This window comes from Pseudonaja textilis, chromosome 3 (assembly GCF_049901715.1).
Source record: "Pseudonaja textilis isolate UNSWEBS1 chromosome 3, rPseTex1.2, whole genome shotgun sequence".
Taxonomy (NCBI): Eukaryota; Metazoa; Chordata; class Lepidosauria; order Squamata; family Elapidae; genus Pseudonaja; species Pseudonaja textilis.
In genome coordinates, this window is record NC_141992.1 from 194,136,905 (window position 1) to 194,164,608 (window position 27,704).

The 27,704-nt window shown below is 38.3% G+C and overlaps 4 protein-coding genes across 7 annotated transcripts; all 4 read right to left on the reverse strand.

Moving 5' to 3' along the window:
- Window positions 1-1,179: 1,179 nt before the first annotated feature.
- LOC113451556 (mas-related G protein-coupled receptor member H-like) lies at window positions 1,180-3,585 on the reverse strand. The gene has a single exon (XM_026722935.2). It carries the CDS (start codon window positions 3,583-3,585, stop codon window positions 2,650-2,652), a length of 936 nt encoding a protein of 311 aa, XP_026578720.2. The 3' UTR covers window positions 1,180-2,649.
- Window positions 3,586-8,944: 5,359 nt separating this feature from the next.
- LOC148126477 (mas-related G protein-coupled receptor member H-like) lies at window positions 8,945-9,912 on the reverse strand. The gene is given in 3 exon segments (XM_087928719.1): window positions 8,945-9,019; window positions 9,021-9,151; window positions 9,264-9,912. Coding segments are annotated over 3 exon segments (855 nt in total).
- A 5,189-nt stretch (window positions 9,913-15,101) lies between these two features.
- Window positions 15,102-16,037, reverse strand: LOC148126478 (mas-related G protein-coupled receptor member H-like). The gene has a single exon (XM_087928720.1). The coding sequence runs from the start codon at window positions 16,035-16,037 to the stop codon at window positions 15,102-15,104; it is 936 nt and encodes a 311-aa protein (XP_087784846.1).
- A 5,574-nt stretch (window positions 16,038-21,611) lies between these two features.
- Window positions 21,612-25,645, reverse strand: LOC148126479 (mas-related G protein-coupled receptor member H-like). 4 transcript variants are annotated; one of them, XM_087928737.1, is made up of 3 exons: window positions 25,526-25,645; window positions 22,834-22,950; window positions 21,612-22,692 (listed from the first exon to the last, which is right to left on the reverse strand). In XM_087928737.1, exon 3 carries the CDS (start codon window positions 22,639-22,641, stop codon window positions 21,688-21,690), a length of 954 nt encoding a protein of 317 aa, XP_087784863.1. In that variant the 5' UTR covers window positions 22,642-22,692; window positions 22,834-22,950; window positions 25,526-25,645; the 3' UTR covers window positions 21,612-21,687. The 4 variants fall into 4 exon arrangements, with proteins under 4 accessions (XP_087784863.1, XP_087784862.1, XP_087784860.1 ...); XM_087928736.1 differs by having other exon boundaries at window positions 22,846-22,961; XM_087928734.1 differs by having other exon boundaries at window positions 22,834-22,961.
- Window positions 25,646-27,704: the final 2,059 nt, after the last annotated feature.

The window sequence follows — 27,704 nt, forward strand, 5'->3', positions numbered from 1 at the left end:
GCTGTGACCACTGAGGAAGAGACTCGGCTGGTCACAGTCATTCAACAGTGCCGTCTGTTCCTTTGTTTTGATACTATCTTCTCCTTGAGGTTTACTTCCCTTCTTTGGTCATTAGAAATATGAAGACTGGGGACAATAAAGCTTAACATCCTTGCCTGAAGATGCCTTTCTGGCTATCTCCCAAAGGCACTTTCCCAAAAGGCAACTAAACTTTCTTGGGTTTTTTTCTTTAAAAACATGTTGCTTTTCAGCCAAGAAGCTTTTTCAGTTCTTTTTCAGAACTGAACTTGACAGCCAAGGTTCTCCTTATTCTACAGTTGGTGATTATCTTGCAGAAACAAGAACCAGATTGTCCTGTCACTTGATGCTCATATTGATTCTGTAAGATAAAGAATATTTCTCATGGTGTGCGGCTTTTAACAAGATCTGCTTACCCATCCCAGAACAGATAGAATATTTATTGCAGAAAATCTGCTTAATATTGCTTATACTCCAATGTATGACAAATTTTGGACATTATAAGCAAAGCCTACTAAGGGTAAAGGTGAAGGTTCCCCTTGCACAAATGCCCTAGTCATTCCCGACTCTAGGGGGTGGTGCTCATCTTTGTTTTAAAGCCAAAGAGCCAGCACTGTCCGAAGAGGTCTCCGTGGTCATGTGGCTGGCATGACTAAACACAGAAGGCACATGGAACAATATTACCTTCCCACCATAGGTGTCCCTATTTTTCGATTTGCATTTGATGTGATTTTGAACTGCTAGGTTGGCAGAAGCTGGGACAAGTAACGGGAGCTCACCCCATTATGTGGCACTAGGGATTCGAACCGCTGAACTGCCAACCTTTCAATCAACAAGCTCAGTTTCTTAGCCACTGAGCCATCATGTCCCTTATCTAGTAAGAGTATAATGTGCTTAACCTAGCTGTGTTCTTTGGACCTCTGTCATTTTCACCAATGAGTCTATATAATTGTGGATGGAGTTGACCTTAGTCTGGCTTCTGGCTTCATGTGGGGAATATCCACTTCTAATCTCAGGATTTGAGACCGGTGCTCTGTTGACTAATGTTGGTCATATTTGGCCATCTTGTTTGAGTTTGGCAGTCTCCGAAGTTTAAGAAGCAGAGAATGTGGAATGCTGGATTCCCTTTCATCTTCTTTTTCAGCATATTTCAGACCAAGTGGGAATGGCTGGACAATTGAATGAAAAACTGTAAGCTCTCCAGCCTTCATTGTGGATAACAACAGCAGTATGATTATCTGATGGATGATGTCATCAAGGAACAGGTTAGTGCAAATTATGCCTAAAAACCTTGTTGGTTAATGTTGACTTGATTGTTCTTAGCATTGCCATTTTTATGTCAAGGTTCTCACTGACAAACCCAACCAAGCAAGCACTGTTGATCCAATCCAATCTCTTAATGCAAAACTTTATTGAGTACATCATTTCGGCACAAAATGAAAGTGAAAGCAGCTCTGGGTAATTCCCAGACAATTCAGTATAATTAAAGCAGGGGTGTCAAACTGGCAGCCCATAGACCAGATACATCACGTGCAGGCCACCCCCACCCTGGCAAAAAACATTGCAATACATCATGTGACTTTACATGACATGGTTGAGTTTGTCATCTGTGAATTAATGTGTAGAATCCTCCCTTCCCCCATTAGTGCAGGTCACATTGTCCATTTAGGTGTCCCAGGTATTGTGGGAAGATTTCCATGACTGACAAACACCTGCTGAAACACCCTTGGTTCCCATGAACATGTTTCTGGTTATTGTCTAGAATACACATTCCAGTCTCTCCTTCTCTTTCTCCCAGATCTGTTGGCAAGCTGCAAAGCAGTAAAAGTGAAAGCAGCTTGAATACACTTCAAAGCTTGACATTTTATCTGAGCTGAGGTGGTGCAGTACTGCAGGCTACTTCTGCTGCCTGAGGGCTGCCTGCAATTTGGCAGTTCAAATCTCACCAGGCTCAAGGTCGACTCAGCCTTCCATCTTTCTGAGGTGGGTGAAATGAGGACCCAGATTGTTGGGGACCAGAGACTGACTCTGTAAACCACTTAGAGAAGGCTGTAAAGCATTGTGAAGCAGTATATAAGTCTAAGTACTATTGCTATTGCTATATTGGGGTGGTATCTTTCCATCCTTTCATACCGATCTGGTGATTTTAGAGTTCGCCTCTTCTGTTGCTCCCAAGGCATGGAATATGCTTGAAAAGAGTCCCTCTTGCTCTTCCCTTCTTAGTAAGAGGCCAAAGCCTCACTGTTAATTATTGAATTTGAAGAGGTTTCTAATTGGTTTTATTTTAATTTTACTCATTGTTGATTCATTCCACGAATTAACTGCCTTTAGGTGAAATCTGGAAACAGCAGATGTAGTTGGTGCTTTTCCTATATTTGAAAAGATCTTATTTCTAGAAAGCAAAATAAGCTATTTTATAAATACCATGCAGTTCATGTCCTGCACAGCATTACGTGTGGACTGATGTAGACATCTCTTCAAATATACAATTATTTCTAGGTGTATTCAGATGAAAGTGTTATTATGTTGAAAGAGATTTGCTCCCACCTATAAGATGACAGCCTCAAGTGCAAGTTATTCATTGCTACTCAGAAAGAAGCACAGAGGTCTTGTAAGTGGATTTGAGTTCTTCTATCTCCCTCCAGTCACTTCTGCTTCTTTGAAGACCTTTTGCAAAATGACCTTCATGCTTTCCTTGGTCTGAGCTCTTTTTTTTCTCCCAACTAGAAAATAGATCACTGGATTAATACTGCTATTTAGGCAGGAAAGCAGTAGAACACCTTCCCTCCAATACCGCAGGTGAGGGCCGTATTGAATACTAAAAAAATTAAGAATAACCACAAGGACATTTAATGGAAATGCAAGGATGAGGAAACAGAGAAGAGTAATTAAAATCATCAGTAAAAGCCGACCCTGATTCTTCTGTTTAGGTTTAACACACACTTTGATGAAAAGGACCAGAGTAGAGAGTATGATCAATGGAAGGGAAACTATAGCAGTCACAAGGAAATGGAGACCAAACAGGTTGTATTTTCCAAAGACATTTGTGAATAGCACAATACTTCCAGTCAAGAGGAAAGAGGAGATCCACAGGAGGACACACACCATGGAGGACAAACCTTTTGGCCGGGAACAGTGATGCCAGATTGGGAAGAGGACAGCCACACACCGGTCAATGCTGATGGCTGTCAGAATAAAGTTTGCGTTGATGTACATCATGTGGGAGAAAAAGGCACAGAAAAGGAAGAGTATGTTGCTTCTTAGGGAATAGGTAAATAAATGTATTTTATGTATAACCATAGAGGCGAGGAATCCAGAGTCTGCAATGGCCAAGTGAAGGATGAATGTGGTGAAACGGTTTCTCTTAATCTGGAAGCCCAGTAGCCAGATGATGTAGCCATTGCCCACAAATCCAATACAATAGATAATTAAAGAAATGCTTATCCATATATTCCATCCTAAATCAGAAAGGATGATCCCATCTTCATACACATATGAATCACTGGTAATGTTATATTCATAATCGTTCTGTGTAGCATCCAGATCTCCCAGGCTGGAATTCATCATTAAGGTTTTATAATCGTCTGACAATCCTTTAGGAAGTTCCTAACGGAAGAAAAGAAAGAAGAGTGGATTCAATCATTCCTGTCTCCTGGATAATACCAATATTGTCATAGCTTCTAGTATCTAAGGCGCTGTCAACCTGTACTTCAAAGCACCTGAGGGCAGAAGGAGAAGCAATGGATCAAGACTAATCAAGGAGAGAACTAACTCAGAAGTAAGGAGAAATTTCCTGACAGGACAATAAACAGGTAGATCAGCTCATCCTCAGAAGCTGTGGGTGCTCCCTCACTGCAGGTTTTTAAGAAGAGATTGGACAACCATTTGTTCTGAATGGTATAGGATCTCTTGCTTGATCACAGAGTTGGACTAGATGACCTCCAAAGTCCTTCCAATTCTGTTATTATTATTCCTCTTTCCCTGTGAATAGTCTGAGCCACGGGTGGGCTGCTGGGGATTCGCAAGGGTTCGGGAGAGCTCCTAGCTAAGATTCTGAGCAGTTTAGAAAACCCCCTAATCCCATTCCTGGCTGGCTCTGCCCACCCCACCCCACCCCTCCCAAGAATCCCCACGTGGCCTGTTTTGGAAACAGGTAAGTGCAGGGCATGCACAAAGTTCAGGAAGGCCAGAAATGGGCCTGTTTCTGGCTTCCAGAGAGCCTGTGGAGCCCGAGGAGGCCATTTTCAACACCCCTCCACCGTGGTATAGGAGGTCAACTTGGCAAGACCCACCATGGCCGCACCAACCCAGCAACCAGGCAGAGAACCCTTAGCTAAAATTGTTGAAGACCATCTCTAGTTTGAGTGATGCAGCTGCAGTAATGAGCCAACTCCTTGAACTGTTTATTGCCACATCTAAGAAGAGCGTTGTGGATTGACACCCTCTTCTTTGTGGCAGCCCCTCAAATATTGAAATTCTGCTATCGTGTCACCCCCTAGGATTTCTTTTCAATCTTCTTAGTTCCAGGTTGGACCGCTCTTCATTATTTAAGTATAGAAGATTTCCCATCTGCATGTGTTCAAACTTTCTGTGATTAACTGGAACTTTCCCAGTTGATAGACAAATGGAATGGTTTTTTTTACAGAACTGAAGAGCCAAAACTGATGAAAAATGTTTATGGGTAAGCTAAAGAAATATCTTATTCTCTTGACTTTGGGTTCAAAATAGATTGCTTGCTTCTGACATATTTGTATTGTTCTGTCATGATGGCTAAAAGTAGGTTGGAAAATGTGTGAAAACCAGGAAACCTCAACTGAGGCTGTCATGACAGTCAACATATAAATATGCAGCTACTATTGCTCTGTTTGCATATCCCTGGATCTAATTAAACCTTCCAAAATTGTAACTTACCTGAAAGTGGTGGTCCCAAACTCTTCGAAGTCTCTGAGTGGAAGATTATTGTTTCATATTAAGGGTCTGCAGTGACTGAGGATGGCAAGACCTGCAGGCAAAATCCTATTTAGATGAAATTCATCAACAAAAGGGAAATCCATCTACCCTATCTTGAATTACAAGGTTCAAAGAATTGTCTGCAGATTTGGATGTACCTGGAAGCAGAAACTGAGCAGAAACCTTCAGATGTGTTTTTAGAAAAGGAACAGGGTTCAGGGCCAGCATAGCAGGTGAGGATTGATCTCCTGTGAAAACCTGAAGAGCTTTTGCTTCTGTCATGAAAGTTTAAAAGATGCACACATACACTGTGGATTTTCTAATCAGAAACCACCACCATGTGACCTCCCAAGATACTATCCTTGTCTGTTTCAGATAATCACCAACAGTCAGTGTAAAAGAGAGACAGTTGCTTTGAGCCTGCTAAGGCAGGGGTCTTCAAACTTGACAGCTTTAAGACTTGTGGACTTCAACTCCCAGAATTCCTCCTCCAGTCATGTTAGCTCAGGAATCCTGGGAGTTGAAGTCCACATGTCTTAAACTGTCCAAGTTTGAAGACCCTTGTCCTAAGGCAAGGGAACCAAAAGCCAAGTCAGGCAGAGTTAAATTTTGAAGAACTGTTCAGAAATATAGCATCTCCTTATAAAGAAAGCTTTCTGGAAACAGAGGAAATTATTTGCATTCATTTGTCACAGTGTAAGCTGTTATCCAGATTATATTTCTTTTAAGATGCTCTGATTAAGCAGACTATTTGCTGATTGACCAAAGAACAAAACTTCACTGACAGTTGGATTTCCCAGCTGATAAATGGGACTTTGACCGCTAAGTGTGAGAGCTAGCTGATCACAATGATTCATTTGTAGAGCTTGTTCTTTTGTTTTGATACTATCTTCTCTTTAATGTTTATTTTGCCTCTTTGGTCATTAGAAATACAAGGATGGGATATTGAAGCTTAACATCTTTGCCTGGAGATGCCTTTCTAACCAAATCCCAAAAGTGCTTTTCCAAAAGGCAACTGGATTTTTACAAAAGGCAACTGAACTTTTTTTTTTCTGGCATTTTGGTTTTTTTCTTTGAAAACGTTTTGCTTTTTAGCCAAGAAGCTTCTTCGGTTCTCCTTCAGAACTGAATTTGACAACCAAAGCTGTTGGGTACTCTCCTTATTCTACAGTTTGTGATTATTTTGCAAAAACAAGAATCGGATTGTCTTATCCAGCCCGCAGACTGCAAGCTCAACAGATCAGGATAATGTGAATTATGCCAACAACCAATATTGATTAAATGACTTTTTTTAGAGCTTTGCAGCATTAATTCAGCACCAGAAAAATAAACACAGATGGCTGATGCTTCATTTAATATCTTTATAGATACATGAAATACATTTTACAAACCAATTGTAGATTTCTCCAACATGGAGCAAACTCAAACAGAAGCAATTATAAATAACTTCAGTAGCTCAGAAACAGAAACCCTTAACCCTCAATATGTCCCTGGAGAGCTTGTGGACTGGAGATTATTAACACTTCATTGTTTAGATAACTTAGATCTTTAAAGTAAATGTTATGTCTTTGGGACTGGTTGGAGTTCCCAACCAGGTCCGCTGTTTGAGCGGGAGCACCAGCAGCTCCCATTGGTTGGCTCCGTTTGACAGTCGGCTATAAAAGCCGGCTGTCGGGCAGAGCCAGCCGTTGTTCGCTTGCAGTCTGCCTGTTAGCTGGGCAGACGCGACAACCCTTTATTCCCCTGAATAAAGACTGTTACTCGTATGCTCTGGTTTAAGCCTCTCATTACCATCGCTCTACAACAGTAAAAGAGAGAGAAAAATACATGAATATTGATTATGAACTATATGTTTTTGCTGATAACCATAAGGTAGCTGTACTGTTCATTACAATTTATGCATTGAGAATAGGAAAAAGGAAACAAACAAGTGTATAACAACAACAACAACAAAGCTCTGCTTTCTCACTTTGTTCTTCTTGGTGTCTACCAACCTGCAGTATCTGTAAGCATTTAGCCCCTCTTTGAAACCATACAGTAAACGTTTATATTTGCCATGCTCTGCAGTGAATCTTTAAAAAAAAAAAAGCTCTAGTCAAGGAATTACAAACTCAGAAAAACCATCAAACAGTAAACATAATCAAGCAACTACCAACACTCCCACCAACACTGGCAGGGAAGCTATTGTACTTATAAACAAAGATCAAACCCTTCTAGCACTGATGATGTTACCTAGCAAAGTAACAAAACGTCTTCAAACAAGCAATCAAACTCTGAGAGCACCAAGGAACCCAAGTAGAACTCTTTCCCTGCAGATTTGTAGAATGGCTAAGGACCTGTTGTACCCAGCTGTAGCTGCTTCCCTGCTTAACTAGCCATCTTTCCATCCTTCAGATGGATTTCAGATTTCACCTGTGGACTATTTTTCTCTTCGGTTGCTCCCAAGGATTGAAGTATGCTTGAAAACGGTCTCTCTTGCTCTTTGCCATTTTAGTAAGAGGTTAAAGCCTTAATGTTCATTACTGAATTTGACCTTCTACCCAGGGGTGGGATTCTACCAGTTCTGTTCAGCTCTGTAGAACCAGTAGCTCTGAAGAGCAGCAGACAAAGAACCAGTTCTATGTCTGCTGACGTTTTGGCCCACCCACCTGCCCGGGCTCTTACCTGACCTTTATTTCCTGCTTTTTCAACCTCAGCTGCTGTGCAAGGCACAGCTGCGGTTAAAAAAGCAGGAAAAAAAGTGCTGTTTCAAACGCTGAGAAGCACTCACAGCTGCTGAACTGTCCAGGCAGCAAGCTGATGACAATTTACAGGCATGCACGCAGCATGCAGGGAAACACATCGTAAATCACCGAACCGGTAGTTAACCCTGTCGGATCCCACCCCTGCTTCTACCCCTGCACCATAGAGAGTATTTTAACTTACTGTATATGGTTTGCCAATTGCACAGTGGCAGATGGGACAGTGCTCCAAAGAGTTAATGTCATTGCCCAGAATCATGGGTTGCCCTCTCCCCTCTCTGGAAAAGCTTTATAGCTCCTGCTGCCTGAAGAAAGTTCAAAAGAGTCTCATCCTGGGAACCCTTTTTTTTTTTAAACTATTACCATCTGGCAGACGGTGCAGGATAATAAAAACAAGGACAAATAGGCTGAAAAATAGCTTCTATCCCAGGGCAGTAGCTCTGTTGAATTTCACCATATAGTGCTGTGGTGGACTGGCAATTGAAAAAATGGGAGACGCAGGGAAGACGTCTGAGCAACTGCCAGCCCCGAGAGCCCTCGGGTAGCAGTATTTATTAAGAAAATGCAAATACAAAATCAAAACAATGACTTCAACATTAGCTCAGCAGCATTATCTAGCTAGGCCTCAGCGAAGGTGATAAAGTTCCCGTGAGAAAGCAGGGCACCAAAGGTCTCATGGAAATGGCTCGGCTAGGTACTGTGAACTCCCACGCACATTCCTGGCCTCTGAGCTTAGCAGACCATAACAGGATCAAACTCTCATCATAAAGACACTACTGCCCTCATGAGGAGCGTTTGGAGATACCCCCAGATCTTACAAAGCTGTACAAGAACTTGCAGAATATGATGGATATATTACCACAATACTGAACTGATTTCTGACTGGTTCTATCTGTTTTTCTTACTGTTGCTTCATTTCACAAATTAACTGCCTTTAGGTGAAATCTGGAAACAGCAGGTGTGGCTGGTGCTTCCCCTGTATTTGTAAACATATTATTTCAAGAAAGAAGCTGAGTATTTTACAAATGTCATGCAGTTCATGTCCTACACAACATTAGTTGTGGACTGGTATAGACATCTCTTCAAAGGCAATTCTTTGTATGTTTATTAAGATGAAAGAGCTGATATGTTGAAAGTGATTTGCTCCCACCTAGAAGATGACAGTCTCAAGTGAAAAATCATTCATTGCTATTCAGAAAGAAGCACAGAGATCTTGTAAGAGGGTTTGAGCTCTTCTATCTCCTTCCACTCCTTTCCGCTTCTTTGAAGACCTTTTGCAAAATGACCTTCATGCTCTCCTTGGACTGAGCTCCTTTTTTTCCTCCCAACTAGAAAATAGATCACGGGATTAATACTGCTGTTTATGCAGGAAAATATTATACTACACATAGTCCAATGTTCCAGTCTATTGTCAACTTTGGTACTTGAAAAATTAATAATCACTGCAAAGACACATAACGAGAAAGCAAGGATGAGGAAACAGAGAAGAGTAGAGTAATTAGAGAGAAGAGTAATTAAAGAGAAGAGTAATTAAAATCATCAGTAAAAGCCGACTCTGATTCTTCTGATTCGATTTAAGGCACACTTTGACGAAAAGGACTGCAGTAGAGACTGTGATCAACGGAAAGCAAACTATAGGAATCAGAAGAAAATGGAGAACAGCCACCTTGTAGTTTACCAAGATTTGCATAACACTAATAATTCCACTCAGGAGGAAAGAGGAGATGCACAGGAGGACACAGACACTGAAGGATAAATGTTTTGGCCGGGAGCAACGATGCCAGATTGGGAAGAGGACAGCCACACACCGGTCAATGCTGATGGCAGTCAGAAGAAAGTTTGCATTGGTGAACATCACAAGGGCGAAATAGACATTGAAGTGATAGAATATTTCACTTGCTTGAAAATTGGTAAATGTAAGAATACTATATATAAACACAGATGCGAGGTACCCAGAGTCTGCAATGGCCAAGTGAAGGATGAATGTGGTGAAACAGTTTCTCTTAATCTGGAAGCCAAGTAGCCAGATGATGTAGCCATTGCCCACAAATCCAAAACAGCAAGTTATTAAAAAAATGCTTATCCATACTTTCTGTCCTAAATCAGAAGGGGTGACCCCTTCTGAGTACACATATAGGTCATTGGTATTGTTACAGATATAATAGTTTTCTGTAGCATCCAGATCTCCCAGGCTGGAATTCATCATTAAGCTTTTGTAAATCTCTGAAAATATTTTTGAATGAAAGCTCCTATTAGGACAAAAGAAAGAAGAATGGATTCAGTCATTCCTGTCTCCTAAATCAGTGGTCTTTACAGATCAGGGGCCAGCAAAAGCAGTGAAGGCAATGTGGGGAGAGAGGGGATTGGCTTTGCACATAGGTGTGCTGTTTTCACAAATGCAGTTTTGCACTCGCATGCATGTGCTCATCCACAACTTTGGCTTGGTTTCTAAAGGGCTGTGGAGCATCATCGGGTCATGTACCACAGCTGATGAGCTCTCATAAATAATACCAATATTATCATAACTTCCACTAAGTGTTTGCCACAAAGAAGATGGCGTCAACCTATTCTCCAAAGCACCTGAAGGCAGAACAAGAAGCAATGGGTGGGAACTAGTCAAGGAGAGAACCAACCTGGAATTAAGGAGTAATGTCCTAATAATGATAACAAGTAACCAGTGGAACAGCTTGCCTTCACAAGTTCTGGATGCTCCAACATTTGCAGGGTTTAAGAAGAGATCTGACAACCATTTGTCTGGAATGACATGGGATGTCCTACTTCATAAGGGAGTTGGACTTGATGACCTCCAAAAATCCTTCCAACTTTGTTATTCTGTTGTTCTACTTTCTCTGTGAATAGTTTTGAGTGATATGACTGCAGGTAGCAATTTTCATTTAAAGAAGGGATAAACGCTGTTAGGGATACACCCTAGCAGAATGTGCACGGCAGTCAGGCAAAATATGTGAGATAAACGTTTTTGTAGCTTACACTCAGTAAAACAGATACACTGTGCTAGTTAAATAGTTTATTCCAGTAAGAGGTTTAGCATAGTCAAACAGTCCATATATCATTCACTAGTTCAGTCCGTCCAGGGATTATTCAGTTGCAAAGTCCAGTGTCGAAAAAGAGGTCAGTAAACTTACAAATATCAGTCCAGTAATATATCTCCTCGCAGTAGAGATATGAATAAGTCAAACCTCCTTTCTTCCTTCGATGTTCAAAAACTCAGCAGTAGGGAACACGCAGTTAGCAAACCATCAATCCATCAATCCATCAATCCATCAATCCATCAATCCAGCATGTTCTCTTGCTCCCTCTTATGGCGGTTTCACAACCGCACCCAAAATTACATGCTTTGTAGTTTAAAGTGACACACACTTAAACTTACTATCATAGTTTATATATATTATTTTACCCAAACTACGTTAGGTAACCTTGTTATTCCTAACAAATGCAAAAAAAAATCTATGCAGATGAACAAGGCAGAATTTTAATGATACAAATTAATTTAAAATTTATTGGTGGGGATATACGCCCCTAATGATAGCCAGAAGTTTTATAAGGGACTATATGATAAAATAATTAGTGTAGGTGAAGAAAATATTTGCTTGATAGGGGACTTTAATGCCATTGTTGATGTTAAAAAAGACTATATTAGTATGGAAGGGACTAGGAGAAGAAAAAAAAAGAGAATTCTACCAAAAAAAATTTTTTTTTATTTAACACATGAGACCAATTTGGAAGACATATGGAGGAAGAGGAATCCAAATGAGAAGAAATATACATTTTATTCTAGTCCACAAAAATCATGGTCCAGAATCAATGGGTTAATGGGGCAATTGAGAAAGACATTAGTAGAGATAATGCCTAATATATGGGCTGATCATAGCCCGGTTAAAATTACATGGAAAGGACATAGTAAAAGGAAAAGGAGATGGATATTAAATTCACAAATAACAAAGGAAAAAGAATATATCTCAAGAATTAAAAATGAGTTAGAAATATTCTTTAAGGTTAATTTAAAACAACATATTAGTTTACAAAATTTATGGGACACTACAAAGGCCTTTGTGAGAGGCATATCAATAGCCTATATAGTTAAGAAAAATAAAGAAAAATGGAAGAAACAGAATGAATTACAAGAAAGGGTTAAAAAAATTGAATATGAGCTCCAAAAAGACCCCAAAAATATGGAAGTTAAGAAAGAAATAGGGATGATTAGACTTGAAGTAAATTTGATAGATATTGAGGAAAATGCACGTAACTTAAAATCTCTTAAACATAATTTCTTTGAATCAGCAAATAAACCAGGAAGGTGGTTGTCCCATAAATTAAAAATAGAGAAAGAGAAAAGACTAATTCAGCAATTCAAGGATGAGGAAGGGACAGTGTATTATCAGATGGAGGAGAAAAAGAGAATTGCACAAAGGTATTTTGGCGAGCTTTATAAGCAAGAAGAAGTTATAGAAGAAGAACATTAGATACTACTTGGAAGGAAACAGTTTGAGCCCAATCTCAGAAGAAAATAGAGAAGTACTTAAGAAAGAAATAACATTAACAGAATTACAAAAGGTGATACAAAAACAAAAAAATAATGAAACACCAGGCCCAGATAGTCTACCAGGAGAACTATACAAAAATTTATCTGAAATATTTGAACCAATATTACTGGAACTATATAATGAGGCATTAATGCAAGCTAGACTTTCGAGGTCCTGGTCCGAGGCATACATCTCCTTAAATTGCAAAAGATGGCACCGATCAACAACTAATTGCGAACTATACACCAATCTCGTTGCTAAATACGGATTATAAGATATTCATGACAATATTAGCAGAAAGAATGAAACCAATTTTGAGTGAACTTATACATAAAGATCAGAATGGTTTCCTGCCAAATAGACAAATTAAAAACAATATTAAGACAGTACTAAATTTGATTGAATACTATGAAGCTCACCGAGAAAAACAAGCAGCTTTAATTTTTTTAGATGCACAAAAAGCATTTGATAATCTCAATTGGAAATTCATGCTATATCAGATTAAAAAGCTGAACTTTGGCACTACTATAGAAAAAACATTACAAGCAATATACTCAAATCAAAAAGCAAGTGTATTATTAAATGGAGATCACACTGAAGATTTTGAAATTGTAAAAGGCGTGAGACAAGGATGTCCATTATTGCCTCTGTTATTTATCTTGTCTTTAGAAGTGTTGCGAGCTGCAACCAGACAAAACTCAGAGATTCATGAAATTAAAATTAGAAATGAGGAATATAAAGTTCAGGCATTTGCTGATGATTTGGTATTTCTAATGGAAGGTCCAATGAATTCAGGACCAATATTGTTGCAACAAATAGAAAAATTTGGGGAAGTGGCAGGATTTAAAATAAATAAAAATAAAACTAAGGCGATAGTCAAAAACTGTACAACAAAACAGAAATTAGAATTAGGAACCATAATGGGACTGCAAATAGTAAAAAAAGTGAAATACCTGGGAATTTGGATATCACCCAGCTGTTCATCACTAAAAGAGGACAATTATGTTAAACTGATTAAGCAAATCAGAAAAGAATTGGAATTATGGGCCAAATTGAAACTGTCTATATTAGGAATAATAGCAATGTTGAAAATGAATACGTTACTAAAACTAATATATCTATTCCAAACGATTAAACAATTAAATTAGGGAAATCTTTTTTTATAGAACTAAATAAAATGACATTCAAGCTTGTCTGGTTGGGCAAGCGGTCACATATTAAAATGAAACAAGATAATAGGAGTAGAGGCGGTCTTGGACTACCAGAATGGGAGCTTTATTACCAGGCAGCGGTGTTGAGTTGGATTAAGGACTGGGTTAAATTAAGGGACAAGAGAATCTTAACATGAGAAGGACATGACCTCTTGATAGGTTGGCATGCATTTTTGTGGGGAAACAAAAGTAATATACATACCTATTTCAATCAACACCTAATAAGAGATTCATTGAGTACAATTTGGAAAAAAATCAAAGGTAAACACTATATGGAAATCCCACGATGGCTGTCAACCATGGAAGCCATAATACATCCAAATAGATTAGACCTATGGAAAATGGCAAGCTATGAAGAATTATTAGATAGTCAAGGGAAATTAAAATCAAGCCAAGAACTGAAGGAAAATGGAATTATAATTGATTGGTGGCCATATTTGCAAATTCAAAATAAATATAAAAAAGACTCAAAAGATTTTGGATTTGACAAAGGGCAGAACCAATTAGATAAAATATTAATGGCACTGGAACAAAAACTTATAACTAAAATATATAAATATTTATTAGATTTCAAAATGGAAAAGGAAATAGTCAAAAGTACAATGATTTCATGTGCACAGAATTTTGAATACACTATAGAATTAGAGGAATGGGAGAAAATATGGAACATAAATTATCAGTTAACGGTATCTGCAGCATACAAAGAAAACATATATGAAATGTTTTATAGATGGTATTTAGCTCCAATGAGATTGGCAAAAATCTACTCCAACGTGAGTCCCAAATGTTGGAAGTGCAAAAAAAGTTGATGGTACATTTTATCACATGTGGTGGATGTGCCCCAAGGCCAGGACATACTGGATTCAAATTAAAAATTGGTTAAAAGAGATCACTGGCTATCAGATTGAGCTCAGACTGGAATCCTTCCTTTTGGGAATCATCAAAGAAAGACTACCAAAAAGAGTACTTAGTGTTACATATTACAACAGCCACCAGAATAGCCTTTGCGCAGGTATGGAAAACACCAAATACCCCCAGTGAAGAACTAATAATACACAAAGTAATAGAAAGTGCTGAAATGAATATGCTAACAATGAAATTGAAAGAAAAAGATGACTCTGAATTCTTTACAATTTGGAACAATTGGTATAAATGGCTAACAAACAGAACCAAGAAGTGAGACAAAAATGTTAATTGAAACAATCCTTAAGAAAGTAAAATAAAAATTTGTAATTATATATAAAGATATAAGAATAGTAATTATAGCTAAAGATATTATTTAGTAGTAGACAAATGCAATATAATGTATTATATTTAAACCAAAATCCTGTATAGATGCCAAGAACGTTATTGATACCGTGAAGTTTTACGATGTAAAAAAAAAAAGAAAATTAATAAAAATATATTTTTAAAAAGATGAGTATTTTATAAATGCCATGCAATTCATGTCCTGCACAGCATTAATTGGGGATTGATGTAGACATCTCTTCAAATGTAATTTTCTATAAGTCTGTTAAGATGAAAGAGCCAATATGTTGAAAGAAATTTGGTCCCACCTATAAGATAACAGCCTCAAGTGCAAATCATTCATTGCTACTCAGAAAGAAGCACAGAGATCTTGTAAGAGGGTTTGAGCTCTTCTATCTCCCTCCACCCCTTTCCGCTTCTTTGAAGACCTTTTGCAAAACGACCTTCAAGCTCTCTTTGGAGCGAACTCCCTTTTTCCTCCCAACCAGAAAATAGATCACAGGATTAATACTGCTGTTTAGGCAGGAAAATAGTATACTATATGCAAACCACAGTTCCAGTTTATTGTAAGCTTTGGCACTGGAAAAACTAATAATCACTGCAAGGAGACAAAATGGAAAAGCAAGAATGAGGAAACAGAGAAGAGTGATGACAATCGTCAGTAAAAGCCGACCCTGATTCTTCTGATCTGATTTAAGACACATTTTGATGAAAAGGACCATGGTAGAGAGTGTGATCAATGGAAGGCAAACTATAGCAGTCACAAGGAAATGGAATTTGCGCAGATTGTAATTTCCAAAGACTTTTGTAATGCTCATAATTCCACACAGGAGGAAAGAGAAGATCCACAGGAGGACACACACTGTGGTTGACAAATGTTTTGGCCGGGAACAGCGATGCCAGATTGGGAAGAGGACAGCCACACACCGATCCATGCTGATGGCTGTCAGAAGAAAGTTTGCATTGGTATACGTCATGTGCATGAAATAGATACAGAGGTGATTGAGTGTTTCCCTTGCTTGAAGACTGGTAAAAAATGTATCAATATAATATATAAATGCAGATGTCAGGTACACAGAGTCTGCAATGGCCAAGTTAAGGATGAATGTGGTGAAACTGTTTCTCTTAATCTGGAAGCCAAGTAACCAAATGATGTAGCCGTTGCCCACAAACCCAATACAACAGGTAATTAAAGTAATAAGTAGGCAAAGAATTGCTCCTAAATCAGAAAGGTATATCTCGTCTGCATTCTCATATGAGTCACTCTCATTGGTATACCCATAATAATTCTGTGTAGCATCCATATCTTTCAGGCTGGAATTCATCATTAAACTTTTGTAAAATTCTGGCAATCTTCTTGAGTAGAAGCTCCTATCTGAAGAAAAGGAACAAGAGTGGATTCAGTCATTCCTGTCTCTTGAATCAGTGGTCACTAACCTTTTGGACTCAGGGGACCAGCAGAGGCAGTGGGGGCGAGGAGAGAGGGTGGTTTCGTGCATAAGTGTGTGGCTTTCACAAATGCAGCTTCACACTCATGTGCATGTGGTCACCCACGGCTTCTGTGGCCAGGTTCCAAGACCATCACTGGGCCACAGACCACATGTTGGAGACCCCTGTCCTAAGTAATACCAATATTATCATCACTTCCACTATCGAAGGGGCTGCCACAAAGAAGAGGGGAGTCAAGCTATTCTCCAAATCACCTGAAGACAGAATAAGAAGCAATGGATGGCAACTAATCAAAGAGAGAAGCAACCTAGAACTAAGGAGAAACTTCCTGATAGAACTTCAGAAGTTTCAGTGCTCGAACACTGCAGCTTTTAGAGAAGAGTTTGGAAAACCATTGGTCTGGAATAATATAGGATATTCTGCTTGATCAGTGAGCTGGATTAGATGACTCTAATCCAACTCTGTCATTTTGTTAATCTATTTTCCCTGTGAATGCTTGACTGATGTGGCTGCAGTAGTGAGCCATCACCTTGAAATGTTTATTGTCACACCTAAGGAGGGGAAATACTTATGCGTTGCTCCATCCATGCCTCTCAACACATATATGAAGATGTAATTGATATTGGATTGCATTGGATGGTTTCACTGTACTGAAATCCAGCAATGTCCCCTCTGTTATTTTGCCACCATTCTCTGATACATTCAACATCCCCCATGTGAGCTACAAAGCAAAAACTAGTAATTATGTAAGGAAACTTTTTTCCCAATGCTTGTTCTTGTTATGGTGATTTGGTGCCTGAAGACAGAGATAATAAGAGATAATCATAAGAAAATATATCTATGACTTGAAACTGGGAGTTAGGAGATGATATGAGGGAGAAATTCCTGCTAAGGGAGAAATGGGCAGCTTGAAAATTTTTAGAGCTGCAGATATTTCCAAAAAATAGAATATACACATACACCACCTGTTTTGGTCTACTTGAGTAACATAAAATCAATAACAGGTTTGGAAGGGACCTTAGAAGTCATCTAGCCCAACCCCCACTCAAGCAGGAGATGCTGTACCATTTCATACAAGTGGCTGTCCAATTTCTTTGTTAAAAAAAAAAAACAACCCTCCAGTGATGGACCACTTACAACTTCTAAAAGCGAGCAGTTGCACTAGTTAATTGTTCTCATTGTCAGAAAATTTCTCCTTAATTCTAGCTTGGTTCTCTCCTTCATGAGATAAGCATCGAAGATGTCCTGTATTTTTGTGTGAAAACCTTCAGTGATTAACTAGAACTTTACCAGTTGATACACAAAAAAATTGGATGAATTTAGAACTGAAGAGCCAAAACTGATGAAAAACAATTATACACAAACTAAAGAAACATCTTACTGCCTTGATCTTGGATTCCAGACAGTTTATACTTGTATTATTGAAAATCAATTATGGGTCAACATCTTATTCCCTTGAGCTTGGATTCGAAACGTTTTATATTTGTACTGTTCTGTCATAATGGCTAAAAGTAGGTTGGGAAATGAGTCCAAGCCAGGAAACCTCAACTGAGAGTAATGCGTCAGTCAACATATAAATATAACAAGAAACAATTTTCTATGTAATATCAGGTAGAGAAATAAATATACAGGCACTGAAGGAGTGGCTATTATCCTGTTTGCACATCCCTGGGTCTAATTAAACCTTCCAAAATTGTAACATACCTGAATACCTGAGTCCACACTCTTCAAAGTTAGTGAGTGGAAGATTATTGTTTCACACTTGGCAGCTGCAGTAACTGAGGATGGCAGGACCTGCAAGCAAAATGTCTTTAAGTCCAATGTCGATGTAGTTATTAGGCAGAAGGGAAGTTCATCCACCCAATCTTGAGTTACAAGGTTGAAAGAATTGTCTGAAGATTTGGATATATCTGGGAAGCAGACCCTGAGCAGAAATCTTCAGAGGTGTTTTTATAAAAAGAACAGGGCTCAGCATAACAGGTGAAGATCAATCTCCTGCAGAAAATATAAAGAGCTTTTGCTTCTGGCATGAAAAGGGAACTCTAAAAGATGCACACATGTTCTGTGCCTTGTCTAATCAGAATGTAGCACCATGTGATACAAGATGTGATCCTTGTCTGTCTAAGATAATCTTCAACAGTCAGTGTAGAAGAGAGAGAGCTGGCTTGAGCCGCCTAGGGCAAAGGAATCAAAAGCCAAGACAGACAGAGTTAAATTTTGAAGAAATGTAGCATTTCCTTATAAAGAAAGCTTTTTGGCAACAGGGAAAATTGTTCTCCAGATTATATTTCTTTTAAGATGTTGTGATTAAATAGACTGTTTGCTGATTGGCGCAAGAAGATGAAAGTAGAAAACTTCACTGGCAGTTGGATCTCTCAGCTGATAAATGGGAATTTGATTACTGAGTAAGAGATTTAGCTAATTCTTTTGTTTTTTATACTATCATCACCTTAAGGTTTATTTCCCCTCTTTGGTCATTGGAAAGATGTGGATGGGTTTATTGAAGGTTAACATCCTTGCCTGAGGATGTCTTTCTGAGCATCTCCCAAGGGTGCTATTCCAAAAGGCAACTGGATTTTCTTTGTTTTTTTCTTTGAAAACATTTTGCTTCTCATCCAAGAAGCTTCTAATCAGGGGTTCCAAAAAGGACTGAACTTGACAGCCGAGGTTCCTGGGCAGGCTTGGCTAGTCTAGTGAAGAGAAGAACCAGGGGAGACATGATAGCAGCCTTCCAATATTTGAGGGGCTGCCACAGAGAGAAAGGGGTCAAGCTATTATCCAACGCACTTGGAGGCCAGACAAGGAATAATGGATGGAAACTGAACAAGGAGAGATTTAATCTGGAAATAAGGAGAAACTTTCTGACAGTGAGAACAATCAACCAATGGAACAGATTGCCCTCGGAAGTTGTGGGAGGGCAATCACATGAGACTTTCAAGAAGCGATTGGACTGCCATTTATTAGAAATGGTGCAGGGTCTCCTGCTTGCATGGGGGTTGGACTAGATGACCTACAAGGTCCCTTCCAACTATGATTACCTGTTATCTGTTAATATATGGACTTTGGCTTTTTAAGGTAATCACTATAAGTCAATGTAGAAGGGGGAGGCTTGGCATGAACCTGGGCAGTTAGCAAGGAAAAGGGATTTTTTAAAAAAATAAATAAATAAATATAGCTGTATGATTGGTCCTCTTATCTGAGAAATTGGATCATGAATTTACCACCCATCACAACCCACAACATGAGAACCAAAAATTCAAGTGAGGCAGAGTTAATTTTAAGGCAAAGTATACTTCTTTTCAGAACCCTTGATTAGATAGGCCAGTTGCCAAATGACCTGAGAAGACCAAACACCCAAAACTGACTGACAGCTGGATTTCTCCGCTGATAAATGTGACTTAAACCAATTGAGGCAGAGACCCTGCTGATCTCAGTTAAGGACATGAACTTGCTGTGACCTGGAGTTAGAATTTAAACAAAAGCGTACAGCATATAAACGGAACTGGGAAGTATCAAAGAATTTTTCCAATAGTGTAAACTCAGCTAAATGACCCAAGGAGCTGCTGATCCAGTTCCACAGAGTAATTATTGAGTCTGTCATCTGCATCTCTCTAATTGTCTAGTTTGGTTCTGCAACCCAATAGGATAGACACAGACTTCAAAAAGTAATTAGGTCTGCAGAAAAACCCACTGCTACCAACATGCCTTCAATCGAGGACCTGTATACTACACAAGTCAAAAAGAGGGCTGTGAAAATATTTACAGACCCCTCACATCCCGGACATAAACTGTTTCAATTCCTACCCTCAAAACGACTCTATAGAGCACTGCACACCAGAACAACTAGACACAAGGACAGTTTCCCCCCCGAATGCCATCTCTCTGCTAAACAAATAATTCCCTCAACACTGTCCAACCATTTACAAAGTCTGCACTACTATCACTATTAATCTTCTCATCACTCCTTGTGTGTCTACTCACACTTGGCCAATAAAGAATTCTATTCTATTCTATTCTATTCTATTCTATTCTATTCTATTCTATTCTATTCTATTCTATTCTATTCTATTCTATTCTCTCTGAGATTGAGAGTGAAAGGTGAATATAGGATCTGTCCAGCTGCAGAGTAAGAATACTGTTACGGTTTAAGTCCCTCCCACCCACGCACCTTCTCCCATGCCTTTGCTCTGGCATCATGGCAGCCACTCTGACATCCCTGGGAACACTCCGTGACCCTCCCTCATACATCATACAAAGTCCCCACATTGCACTTTGCCATGCGCACCCTTTCCCAGCATTTCCCTGAACCCCCACACACACCCTCACTCTCTCCGCCTGCTGGGAGCAGCCACTTAAGTACCTGGAAGCCTAGGATTTTCAACTTCCTGCAGGCTTCCCCACTGACCTTCCTTGTAGAAAGGCAGCAGGAAGTTGACATTTTAGCAACTGTGACATTCGTTGAATGACTGAAGCTTGGAGTTCAGAGATTGTTGTCACTAAGCAATGAGGTCCCATTTAAGACCTCATCACTTGTTGATAAAAATTATAAATCCTGCCTAAGTTGCCATCATATGTTGACGTCTACTTGTATCTTGTTAGTAAAAGCTATATAGCTCTCATATGTCATTTCATTTCAATTTTTGGGGTGCTATGTTACCTTTCCTGTATTATAGTATGTACAATACTTTTGCCACTATTTACTGTATTGGTTATCAATTAAAAAATGAAAAAAAAAAAATAAAACCAAAAAATAACTTTTTTTTATTCTCCTCCATTTTTAATATTCCCCCCCCCCCACACCACCTCCCAAATTTATTTTTTTTTTTTTTTATTCCACCAACCCAAACAAAAAAAATGTACAGGAACTTTTCACCAAATAAATCCCTGAAAATATCTCTCACAATTGTTAAATATTGTTAGGTATCTTATTTGTTGAGGTCTCCTTTGGCTATAGCTTAACATCTTAAAGGTGTTTCATCTGCGTCTCAGACCCTCCCAAGTCAGGTGTAAAAAAGAACTCAGCCTGGGCTCTTCACAACATGACTTCAGAATTTTTGGTGTATGTCTCTAAAACTTCTTCTCAGGAGTCAAAATCAATAGAGTCAAGATGACTGAATCCTAGGTATAAGAAAACAGTTTTAAAGTACAATCTCATCATACCTACTTGAAAAGGTACCCTGTTGATCCAGCAGCAGTTACTCCCTTTACAATATGTAAATGTTTAGTAATAAACGTGGGTTTCAATTCTCTGCATTATCTCTGGGATATATCTCTGTATCATGGACCTCATGGACTGAAAAATAGCTTCAGTTGTGGTACCATCATTTGGATAAGCTTCTGGTATGGTTCTAAGTAGCTGGTTTATAGCAGTGGTGTGAAAAAATTTTGCTTCCCACATCTTTCCCCAATCTTCAAGATGAAGTCTGACAACATACTTTTTCGAGGTAAATAAATGATTTTTATATTTTATTATAGTAGCAAGAAATACATTTTGGTAGCTAGCATTAGAGACAAAGTAAAATTATACTTTTACAGAGGGGTTGCAATTCTGTTTGCAGCTTCCTCTGTGCTTTCAGGAGCTTCATCTTCTCTGAAGACTCTTTGAAAAATAACCTTGATGCTCTCCCTGCTCCGAGCTCTTTTCTTTCTACCAACCAAAAAATAGATCACTGGATTAATGCTGCTATTTAGGGCAACACCCAGATTTAAGTACATAGCCAATACAAGCAAAAGTTCCAAATTATTCAAGTCAATCGAAATACTGAACACATAGATATGTACCGGTAGAGTAAGAATAAGGAAACAGAGAAAAGTAATCAAGATCATGACTAAGAGTTGTCCACGTTTGATCTGTTTAGGTTTAAGACATATTTTGACTAATAGGATCAGAGTAGAGATTGTAATCAATGGAAGACAAAGCGTGGAAGTAAAAATCAAATAGAAATCTGAGAAGTAATAATAGTAAAATAAATCTCGTATAACTCTTGGAATTCCACCCAAGAGGAAAGAGCAGATCCAGAGGAAGGCACAGACAGCAGGGGACAAATGTTTTGGCCGGGAACAGTGATGCCAGATTGGGAAGAGGACAGCCACACACCGGTCAATGCTGATGGCTAACAGAAGTAACTGACTGTTGAAAAACATGATGCGAAGGCAACAACGTATGATCAAGAAGGGAATTCCTGCTGACATAAAATCTATAAAAAGATAAATGCAAAATATAGCCAAAAATATAAGGCATCCAAAGTCAGCGATAGCTAAATTAAGAATCAACACAGTGAAAGGGTTTCTCTTAATCTGAAAGCCAAGTAGCCAGATAACAATTCCATTCAATGGGACTCCACTACAGCAGATTATGAATATGACCGAAATAAAGATACTTCTAGAATAGTTAAACATTGTTTGGTATTTCTTGACAACATCAGTGGTATTATAGTCCAAATCCTCTGCTGTAGCATTCATGTTTGCCAGGCTGAAATTCATCACGAGACTTTTATAATGCTCCAATAATCTCTTCTTTTAGAACGGAAGTTCCTATGAGAAGAAAGGAGACAAGAATGGATTCAATCCTTCCTCCATAATAATCATATTGTCATCTCTCTCTTCTCTGATAACAATAACAACAATAGATGAACTGGGCCTCTCCAATAAACAGTAAAATGAGGCATAACTTACAGAAACCTTTACCGTGATCAATTGTCATTTGGATCAAGGAGAACCACGCTAGTTGTTGGAGTTTCTGGATATCTGGTGCCAGGTAGATTGGAGGACTGAGAACTCTTGGCTGAGCAACTGCAGGACAACTAATGGAAAGAAGGGGTTTTAATGGTCATAAATATAAAAAGACAAAAGATTGTTGTGGTTAGCTGGCAGCAGGTGCAGATGGTTGAGGAGAGCAAGGAATCAGGTGAGGGACCAGGACCATTAGGGAGTGGACTGCTGCCTTCAGAGATTGTGGCGGCTGGCAGCAGTGATGAGGAGTTTCCCAAGGAGCCTATGCCAAGTGCGTGTACACACAGGATTGCTCATTGGAAAGAACAGTTACAACAGCACAGGTGACTCAGGACTAAGCCAGCAAAGTAATGTCCCCTCCCTCAAGAGGATAAAAGCCAGATTTGAAGAAGCGTTCTGCCTTCAGATGCTCTGAAACTCAGCCTTGTGGACATTATAGTTAGTATTTGAAAACTCTTGTAAACTATTTCTTATCTGTGGGTTTTTAGTAGCTTTGAAAAACAACTTGGCAAGGCTCCTTCTTGTCGGAGCTAATTATTGGAAGCAGCCTTTTATCTGTGAAGAAACAGAATTCATGAGTGAAACCTTAAAGGGTGGGGACTGCTGCCTTTGTCTTGTGTTTGTTCTCTTGGAACCAAGTTGGGTCAGAACAAAAGCAAAGTAATAATATAATAAAGTTATTACCAGGTGCCCTTGAGTGTAGTCCCAAAACATTTGAAGCATCACTCAAAACACCATCAGCACTGATAAAATAACCTGATAGAGAAGAAGAAGGAGAAGGAGAAGGAGAAGAAGAAGAAGAAGAAGAAGAAGAAGAAGAAGAAGAAGAAGAAGAAGAAGAAGAAGAAGAAGAAGAAGAAGAAGAAGAAGAAGAAGAAGAAGAAGAAGAAGAAGAAGAAGAAGAAGAAGAAGAAGAAGAAGAAGAAGAAGAAGAAGCTATTTTTAATGGACAAAAAAGTTCACTTAAGAAAGAAAATAGGAAGAGAGGAAGGAAAAAATGAGAACTAAGAGTTAATAAAACAACCAAGAAAAAGAAAAATAAGGTGAAAAAAAAAGTACAATGTTAGAAAGCAACAGAAAAGAGAAATACAACAGAGAGGGGAAGTTAAAAAGGTGGAGGTTAGGAGGGGTGGGGGCAAAAAGACCAGACTGGAGAAGAAAAGGAGGGAAAGGGGGGGAAAAGCCATAAAGGCCTGAAACAAGATGTAAAAAAGCATATTTTTTTCAGAGATAAAGGATAGAGTATTAAGGAAAGATTCTGCAAGAGTACATAAGATAGTATTGTAGTATTTGCATTTGAAATAGTCCATTGGAATATTATAAGATTTAATAAAGTATTAAAATGTTTAATAATGATAGATCTCAATACTCAATGAAATATCAAAGAGAATGTGTAAAATGATTAATGTTTAGTTACAGTTTAACTTGTTATTGCTTTAAAGTTATTATAAATTTATTATTTCATTTTCTTATTTTAAAATAATGTACTAAGTAGAATTAGAATTAGAATGGAAATTATATACTTAACGATATTACAAATTTATTATTCTTTTATTTTAAAAAGCAACATGTAGAATGTACTAAGCAGAAGAATGGAAATTATCTACTATTTTAAGTGTTAATTTAGGGGAAAGATAGAAAGGCGTTACGCTTTAAAAGTGACACAGGGGAAGTTTTCTGTTAAAGAGAAGTGATATATAGATAATTGGAAAAGAACGGATAAAAGATACAAGTATAATGATTTTAAAATAAGATGAAATAAACAAAATATAATTAAGAGAGTGAAAAGAAGGGAGAAGTTATATAGAAAATATAGAATGGTAAATAAGATAAGAATGGTATATAAGGTGAGCATGAATTTGATATAGGTCTGTAAAAAAGATGTAACCCGGGGCTAAGCCACTTTTCAAAAGAAGTTTTATGTTTTCTGTTTTGGTTAGCTATGTTCGATTGAGAATTAATAAAACCTTGGAGGAACAAAACTAAAGGGAGAAACAATGAGAAACTTGGAAAAGACGTGTATAAATGATAATTAAGGAGGTTTTATGCTTTTATGTCTTGTTTTATGTTTTGTACTTTGTGTGTTTATGTCTGATTGAGAGTTGATAAAATCTTGATAGAAAGAAATATAATTGAATAAAAGTGAAGGGAGAAACAATGAGAAATTTGGAAAAGATATATACATGCTTAAATGGAAATGTGATAATGTGAAACTATGTCTTAAAAAATAATGTTTTATTTGTCTTGTTAAAACTTATAAGTAACTTTTAGAAAGGAGGTTTTATGCGTTTATGTCTTATGTTTTGTTCATCTTTTAAAAATCAGTAATTTTTTGAAGAAGAAGAAGAAGAAGAGGAGGAGGAGGAGGAGGAGGAGGAGGAGGAGGAGGAGGAGGGAGGAGGAGGAGGAGGACAAGAATAGAACTCATAAAATACACACATTAAGGTTTATTAGAGTCAGGCATGAGAACACTGGTGTCACACCATGCTGGAAAAAAATTGCTGCTGAACTGAGTTCCACTACTGGTCAGAGGATCCTGCAGGATAAGTTGATCCCATCCTCAGGGTCCTTAAGTCCTGCTCTGACCTCAAAAAGGAGTACATTGCAAATAACAGTTAAAAAAACCAAAGCCTACCTGAAGATGATGAGAATCTCCAAACAGAACCAGCAGGTCTTTTTCAGAATCTAAGAATGAGATCTGTTTCAATGACTCCCATTGACCTGCAGTTGATGCAGTTAGTTCCTTCTTCAGAGAAAGAGGAATTAAGCGGGACCAAGCTGCAAACTTTCTTACAATGAAAAAAACAACTTGCGTCATATGTCTTTCTGACTTTTGCCACTTAAAGTGTTAGCACACACAAGATTCAAAGGAAATCCTTGAAGATACTATCATTTCACAAGCCAATAGGAGTTTTAAGGTCATGATTTGAGATTTGGTTCACATGTGATTTATGGTACAACAAATGAAAAGTTTTATTTTATTTTTTTTATTATTTATTTGTCAATTGTTTACGAGATAAGTAAAAGTGTATACGTAATTATGAATACATGAAATGAGTACATATAAGAAAAGTTAATATAACATTTAAGAATCTTTTGATTAGACGTGCCACACTTAGAGTTTGGAATAATATAAAACAAGGTTATTTGCTAAATGGCCCTTAGGTGGGGTCACCCACAAGAAGCCTTTTTTAAAAAGGAGATGATAGCCAAACAACCATGGATAACACAGAACGATCTCCTTCTCCGGGGCAATAGGGTTTTGGGACTCAAAATGAAAGAAAAATTATAAAAGAAAGGTTATACTTACTGACTTACTGACTTCGTTATTTGCAACTGTCAGAAAGGTTTAAACTGGATTAAAAAATGATTTTACAGCTAAAATATTAAAGTTAAAGATAAAATGATAAGAATTATACTGCAAAATTTTATAAATTATTATTAACAATTTAATCTTGAAGATGGATATATGAAACATTGTAGGGCTAAAGGGGCTAAAAATATTGGGTATAATAATGGAAACAATGTGGACATAAGGCTTGATGCTGAGTTCTAATCTGAAAGAAAAATTTAAAATGATGTGTTGAATTCCTGAAATTATCAAAGATATATAAGGTTGTTTCAAACTATTGAAAACGTAATCAACCTGTCAGTATTTTTTTTACCACCTGTGATCAATAGGTAAGAAGGCTAACAATTTTGGAATCAAATATCTACTTGGGTTTTTTAAAAAATTGGAAATAGATATAAAAATGAAACCTGAAGCATTTCTTTTAAGGATGACAGACAAACATGGGACTTTGTTTTTATATCTGACACCAGCTGTAAGGTTGTTATATGCGCAAAGATGGAAAGAAGCAGAGGTGGTATTCAGCAGGTTCTGACCAGTTCTGGGGAACTGGTAGCGTAAATTTTGAGTCGTTTGGAGAACTGGCAAATACCACCTCTGACTGGACCCACCCCCATCTATTCTCTGCCTCCTGAATCCCAGCTGATTGGCTCGGTCTCCTTTTGTTGCCCTGCACAGGGGGATGGAGCTGGAAAGCAGGTTAGTGGGGTGGGGAGGGAATGGGGATTTTGCAGTATCCTTCCCCTGCCACTTCCACCAAACTATGCCCACCAAGCCATGCCCAGAGAACCGGTAGTAAAACGTTTGGAATCCCACCACTGGAAGGAAGTATATATACCCCACGTTGGAAAAATGAAATTTGAAAATAACGGAGCAAGCTGAGTGAAGATGTTTGCTTTGCTCAAAGACAATAATCTGAACAAATTTCTTGTGACTTGTAGATCACATTTTTCTGAGTTCATATATTATGCTAAGCCAAAGTGTGACTGTGGTTTGTAAACAAGCCATGCTTATTAGATCAGCATATTCTGTGAAGCCATAAAATTGAGATTAATGCCAAACACCCTGGTTTAAAACTCTGTGTGAATTCTCTAAGGTGGTTTTAGAGAGATCACATGCTTTGGTTGGTGTTGTCTCAAAAGACAGTGTTCATTGCCTGCCAGGCTATAGATCAGGGGTGTCCAACCTTGGCAACTTTAAGACTTGTGGACTTCAACTCCCAGAATTCCTCAGCCAGCTGGCTGAGGAATTCTGGGAGTTGAAGTCCAGAAGTCTTAAAGTTGCCAAGGTTGGACACCCCTGCTATAGATAAATAAGTCACACCAAAGGTGGAGATAAAATCCATTTTATTTTTTCTACTTGGGGAGTCCCGAATCAAAGGATCAGAGACAAAACATTTTTGTCTCTGGTCTAACATTTTTTACACCCATGCTCGCAAAAAAACATCATCTGATTTTAGAGATTA